At 34.0% G+C, this 7296-nt stretch overlaps 1 protein-coding gene across 5 annotated transcripts; it reads right to left on the bottom strand.

Annotated features, from left to right (window-relative positions):
• Window positions 1-501: 501 nt before the first annotated feature.
• On the bottom strand, window positions 502-5690 carry LOC128205943 (cell death abnormality protein 1-like). 5 transcript variants are annotated; one of them, XM_052908010.1, is made up of 5 exons: window positions 5568-5663; window positions 4993-5063; window positions 2737-4056; window positions 1349-1477; window positions 502-1112 (listed from the first exon to the last, which is right to left on the bottom strand). In XM_052908010.1, exons 2-5 carry the CDS (start codon window positions 5042-5044, stop codon window positions 988-990), a joined length of 1626 nt encoding a protein of 541 aa, XP_052763970.1. In that variant the 5' UTR covers window positions 5045-5063; window positions 5568-5663; the 3' UTR covers window positions 502-987. The 5 variants fall into 5 exon arrangements, with proteins under 5 accessions (XP_052763970.1, XP_052763973.1, XP_052763972.1 ...); XM_052908013.1 differs by having other exon boundaries at window positions 1349-1473; XM_052908012.1 differs by lacking the exon at window positions 5568-5663 and adding an exon at window positions 5333-5556.
• Between the last annotated feature and the right edge of the window lie 1606 nt (window positions 5691-7296).

Here is a 7296-nt window from a genome sequence, read left to right as displayed (position 1 = left end):
GCTTGTGTAGCTTATCAGTGTAGACTTACTCACATGGCATGTGAAGATTAAACATAATGAATAGTCAAATGCTAAAATCAAACTATTTGTGTGTAGACAATTTGATTATAAACCGATAATCTTATATTTAAGTTATTAAATGTTGAGTATTTATTTGGTCTTGGTGCACATTTTCAACCAATCGCAGCTCTTCTGCCAAGAAATACTTATAGTTTTAACTTGACACAATATTTATTCAAAAAGCTACAGAAACAAGCTCAGTAGCGAAAAAGTTTAAACATAAACCCGGTTTAGTGGCACTGGGCAAACGCCAAAGACATAGAACACAAAATCACAGACAAGAAACATAGAAGAACAGTACAAAACTCCACAAACAGCACAGTGTATACATACTATATATATATATATATATATATATATATATATATATATATATATATATATATATATATATATATATATATATATATATATATATATATATGAAACCGGACGGTTAATGTGCAATAATATGCTGAAAATGGTTTCTTATCTTTTTTTAAATACTTCGCCTTACAGCTGGTCAAAAGTAAAACTTTTTTTTTCTTTTATAGAACAGTCGCCATAGAATTTCCATGTTCAGGTAGTGTTAGACTTTTATTGTCGATCCGTGTTACAAACATGATGTTGAAATTGTCCTCAACATTGTATTTTCCCTGAAGCCAAGTAGGCTAAAATTTGTAAACATCCAGTTTATAGGAAAAAGGGGAACAAGGCAAAAAAGTCTATAAACACAACTTCAAGACAACATATATAACGAAACTAATTGGAATTGGTAAATGTTGGGGTAACTGAAAACGGCGTTTACTTGAACCGGTTTAATAGCGGTCAACCTCACACTTGTTCCAACCTTGACCAAATGTTTAAAATATACCAGCACTAAACAAGACGTCATAAACACATGTTGTGAAATGTTAACTAGGATTCAAATGTGTTTTATTTTAACTTTTACATTGAAAGCACAGTATAATTGTCGTCAACATTCCTGTTTGTTGGTTCGTTGGCCTGTATGTGTAGCTGTTCATATGCCCTTGCGGTTTCACGCTGATCCAACTGTATTTCCGAATTTCGTTCTGAAATAAAAACAGCGAATCTGACATATTTCAATGAAGGAATATAGTACATTATCATATGCTTGTGTGTCTTTAAGGCAGGAAGTTAAACACGCTTTTTTCTTATGGAAACTACTAGGTGTGTCATGATATTTTTCTTTGTGAAACTAAAATTGATATTAATTAAAATATTCAAACAATACATTGACTGTTTAAGAAATAAGCAGTGTGTGCAAAACCAATATAATTTCAGATACCTATTGATCTAGACATGCGTCTGTTCCACAGGTAGCAACCAGCCAGTGAACAAACAAGCACAATGCCCAAAACACCCAATGATGCTGCGAGTGCAATATTTGTGGATGAAGCAGTGTAAATTCGTCTTTCTGAAAATGATGTTTGCATTATTTTGAAGAACAATACAATTAAAGTAAGAATGTATATGTGTGTTGCTTGGCTCGTATAACAATAGCATGAAACGTGAATTTTGAGCTTAAACCTACTTTTATTCTAAATTAAATGTTTAAAGTGACACTTTAAATGAGGACGTCCGTTAAAATTGAATATGACAATATTTCGAGAATGTTTACCAAAAAACAACATGCATCACTCCTAACTATTCCTTATGATATATAGCTGTACGAATCACTCAGTTAACTATTTATTGACATTTTAGGACTTTGCGTTGCAAATGTGTTTTTGAAATAGTGCTTTACGGGAAGTGACGTCATTATATACTAGTACTCCAAATCGACATAAAACCTTACTTAGCAAATCAGCGGAATCAGGGTATGAGTGTTAAGAGAGCATAAGAAACAAATTCAAATACGTTTAACAACCAAAACCATAGCAGGATGACTACATTACGTTTATATGCATCACTAGGTGGCACAGGTTAGGAAAGTAGTAAAACATTGTATAAGGAAAGTTGCATATAAGTGCAATGCAAAATTTGAGTATCTTCTGTATGAAAACGTATTATAGATTATGTGTGAATAGGATAATTTAATTAGCAGTTTCATTCAGATAAATTTATCGCAAACGGAAGTGATTATAATGCCACGAGTAATATTTCTCTGATAAAAACAACGTATAACAACATACCAAGTTGAAAGTAATAATTCTTTATTAAGACACACTGTTTGAAATGTACAATATAAATGTATAGAATGCTACGTGGAATGATTCGTTTATTAATGTTTAGGCATTCCTATATGAAATAACAGCATAAGCCAAATATAATAATAAACGCATCTATTATAAACCTAGTCTTAACAACACATCGAGATGGGTGAAGGTGTTCAAGTCCTGAATATACTTAGTATCCATACGTTTTATCTTCCAAATCAAACTGATCTATTTTGTCTCATACTTTATTGCCTCCAATATCGATACAACATATCATTGAAATGCCCCAATACCGGTTTACTCCACCGATGTTATACATCTTTATCCTTCACAGATCTAGCCGCCATTAACCGTTTTTAACATTTGTTGCAGAATAAGCCATACACTTAGTTTATGTTCTGCATTATTGTTGGAAAAAAACAACATTACCTCGTTATTGTTTGCGTTCCAGTTTTAGCATTTACTTGAGAGTCATGCATACCGCCATAATAAGTGTGTAAATTAAATTGACACGTACCTGTACAATGTCTGCCTTCAAAGTCATGAATGCAGCCATTCAAACAATCGCCTTCATTATTACAAATTGCTTTTGTTCCTGTATGTTGACAATGTTCAGGGCAACTTGTTTGGCACATATTGCCAAAGAAATCGCCATTGCATCCAAGAAGACAATGACCAGTTCTTTGTTCGCACTGTCTTTCAAAGCATGCTGAGACGCAAGGTTCGCTGCAATAAAGGCCATGTACCGTATGATTATTACATGAATAACAAATTCCAGCATCTTGCTGACATGATGCACAATTTGAATTACACTTTAGGTTACACTGGTCTCCCCAATAGCTTACTGCACAACCATTAATACATTTGCCTGTTTCAGCATTGCATTTGTCATCTTTACAGTTACTATTGCAAGAAATGCAATTTCCATTTTCATTCGTGTAAAATCCTGCTTTACACACCAAACACCTTCCATCAGGCTGGCTACATTTAAAACACTCATTGCCAATATCGTTACATTTCCGAGAACAATAAATGCCATATAATCCATCGTCACATCCACCATGGCATGATCCGTCGTCTTTGCCACAGGACAATGTAGAACAACCAGCACTGCATTCCTGTTGACAAATTTCGCCATATTTTCCTACAACACATTCGTCACAACGTGTACCAGTAAAATTATCAGTACAGTCACAAGTTCCATTTCTAAAACAAACTCCGCCTCTACAACCTGTTGAACACATATCATTGCATTGTTCCCCATAATAACCAGTTATGCATTCAATGCACTTTCCATTTCTCATACAATTTTCATCTCTGCATCCGCTAAGACATCTTATGTTGCAGTTTGCTCCATAATATCCAGTTACACATTTCATGCAAAAATCACCAGCAAATCCTGTCGTACATGAGTCACATCCATTCAAGTCGGTACAACGGCAGTTTTGATAATGGCAGGTCATAGAACAATCTTCACCGTATTTCCCTGGTATGCATGTATCGCATCTAGCTCCTTCAAAGTTTGATTTACATGCGCTACATATTCCGTTATCATTACAAGTACCATCACACCCAAGAGGACATCTCATGCTACAAGCACTAATTATATCATAAAACGAATTCTTGCAAGTAAAACACGGATGTCCGTCATCCTGGGCGCAAGTACGACAGTTACCAGGACATGCAGATTTGCATCTATGTCCAAATATTGTGTTAACACAGCCATTTAAACAATAATCTGGTTTTCCATCAGCACGTCCACACTGAGCCTCTCCTCCTTCACAGCAAGCACAATGTCCATTACAGTCCACCTCCGTCTCGTTTATTATCACCGTCACTGGAAAAAATGATTAAAAACTTGTTATAGAAATTTTAAAAAACATGTAATTAAAATATTTAATGTTGTTTGATGCATATAAACGGCAAAATTGTATTGCGATATGATATATAATAAATGAAAAATACGTGTATATTGTCAAGTTCAATTTGTTTGTTTTATATAACATGAAAGAAAATTCGTATTCCGTTACTCCACTGTGTTAGTGTGCAACAAATATCAATCTAAATTACTTGTTTTTCGAATATGTGATAAATGAAAACGTAGGCTGAATTAATTGACAGAAACAATAACACATTGTTTAGAACTGCGCACCATACACTGCACTTATGACGTTGACGAATGCTCATAATTTCTCCGTTGAAACCCGCAGTCTAACAAATTACGGTAATAAACAAACGGTTAATTAGTGACGGTGTAAATGTTCGTTGCTTAGTACTTTTGTTTATACCTTGGTACATGTAAGATTCGACTCGGTAGCTACATTCTGTAACTTTCCGCCAGACAAACATTGCATACACCATACGTACTTTAAGCAAATGCTTTTAGCCGTATACCCGATTTGACGTTGACTTGTAATATTAACATGATCAAAATTATGTGCTGTTTTTTTTTTGTTTTTTTTTTAAATAATTGAGTTATATTGTGTTTTATAGAACATAAGTAACTTGTGACTTTTAATGCCCAACCCCTACCCGTATCAAATGTGTTTCCAATACTGTAAACGATTGCTGAATATAATTGCACCTTATGGTAGGCTAGATAAGAGGCTAGGTAATAGGGTAGATAACGTAAGGCTAGCTTACATTATACATGTTTGAAAACTGTATAACTCTTGTGACTGGGAATACTTGTTTTAAATTTGGATATTTAAACACGAAATCGATTGCCTTATTATGGCAAGAATATCGTGTTTCATAATAAAGAATTTCCTACCTGCCAAACATGATCGAGTGATGCAAAGAAGAGCAAAAATTCGAAATATCATCCTGTTCAAACAACGCTTTCTGTAACGGGAATAATATCTACATTTGTTAATCTTCATTTACATTATTTCGTCATGTATTATGTTATTGGAAAACTGTTGAATGCATCAAATATGTGACCATATACATAATATTGTTATTAGTGTAGTAACAATGTGAATTTAGAGAGATTGATTGATTAAGCAGCTGAGTTTCTTTCAATTGACTTTCAAAAAAGTTAACACGTGTAAGATATACATTTGGTTGCTTTTTGTTTATAAGCATTTAGATGGTACAGTTATACTGCTTACCGTTATTGTTTTAGAAATTCCACTATTTATCCACATCCCAGGTATAGCATTAATTGTATTTGTGCTCGAATACTATAAAACGTTTAAGGTTTGAAATATTTTAGACACCGACATGTAAATAAATCTAAGCTGAAAATCTATTTTTCAATGTGTTCCTTAATTTACGCACTTGTTATAATACGTATCCTCTTAAATATTTTTATAGTTTGATAAATCCAAATGGAATGGCACTAACCTCAATCTAAATCATGAATATCCGCAGTCACGACAGTTTTAAAATATTCATATTCCTCAAACAGGAAGAAAATATCGCAAATATTGTTATTCTTTCTCCTACTCACCTTCGATTATTAAGCCGGCAGTATTTAGCCGAATGAATAAGCTGAATAGAGCACTGAAATATGATACAACAATTTAAACATTTCAGATGTCTATTTAAGATGTGCGTATTCACACTTCGATTTTAAAAGTGTTTTTATGTTTGCGCTGAATAGTAAATATGGTTGTGAACACACTATATTGTTACTGAATAGATAAGAATAATAATATATCACATTATATAATCATGGTACTTTTCAAATAATGAACCTTATTATATGAGTAACCTAAGATATATAATTATCATTATTGAAGGGAAACTATGAAGGTTGACGGATAGGGTAAGGGAGGTCGCTCCTGCCAAGCAACCCCGTGCCTGTGTGAGATATTGTAACTTGAAAGACGGACGTGATTATTAGATGAAGTGTTCCTCCTGCAACACTTCTACGTGTCTGTTTATGTGATTTTTATTTTAAAGATGGACGAGAATAGTGTCTCCTTCCGCTGACATACCCCGTTACTGTTAAAGGAATTGTTACTAAACATGCTTTTTTCAATGTTATACCTTTTGTTTGAAACGGGAAGCTAAACTGATTGTGATAGAGGTTATATCTTTAAATGGAAATGTTTCTTTTGGCAAACAGTTTATTAACATGTTTTCTTTAAGTGTTAAAAAAAGGCAGCATGAATTTCATAGAGGTCATCGGATCATGCGGGTGTCCTTTGGAACTGAAGGTGATTTGTTGGCTTCATTTCATAAAAAATAATTTTTTTTTAGAGGAAACATTATAGTAAAATGGAAATGCATTTCATACATATCTAGGTACTGGCTAGCGACCAATTATTCGCCCGTACCACTTTTTCGCCAATCCTGTTAAAACCAGTCAAAACGAAATATTTTTAACAAACCTGTCTGGCGTTTCATTGCGGCATCTATTTTGACAGATATCAGCTGTTTTCTGCGTTCAAATGAAAGTAGTTTGTGGAATTCTACCCCCAAAAAAACATTGTTACACTTCTGACCTTTTAAATAGCACGCGGGTGATGACGTCATCAAGCGCGCGCTCATTTGCATGAGGCCCTGTAAGGATTTTAAACTTGTCCTTATATATTGCGCTAACAGACGACATTATTGCATTGTCATTATAAAGTATAAAGCATGTGATAAATTTTTAAAATACCATTAATTGTTGTATCTCAAGTTTAATTTGCAATAAAATGGTGAAACCTGAAAACGGGGAAGTTAATAAATTGGTAAAAACGGGGAAGTTATCGCCGATTTTTTGTCCAAGGGAGACAACTCAAATTTGAATTTGTTATTAAATTTTGGTACGTACATTAATTGTCCCTCTTTGTAAGTGTTCTAATGGGCTTAAACTAATTTGTACGGCAGCCAAGATCAATAATAACTAACTTGCAGAGTGGTTGCATTTTCAAATGTAAGTTTAATTTGATACAATTTGTTTTAGAATGCCTTACAAAAACTAGTCACGAAGCACTTGCTCAGGCTATTTTGGCCGTGCGTCGAAATGTATTGAGTCAGAGGGCGGCAGCAGTACAGTACGGTGTTCCAAGATATACACTCAGTGATGGCGTTGATCAGAAGATGAAAGGAACGCAGACCGGTCAAAGTAGAATGCAGACTG

This window comes from Mya arenaria, chromosome 10, assembly GCF_026914265.1.
Source record: "Mya arenaria isolate MELC-2E11 chromosome 10, ASM2691426v1".
NCBI lineage: Eukaryota > Metazoa > Mollusca > Bivalvia > Myida > Myidae > Mya > Mya arenaria.
Note: the sequence above shows the minus strand (reverse complement) of the source record. Positions and strands in the feature narration are given on the sequence as shown.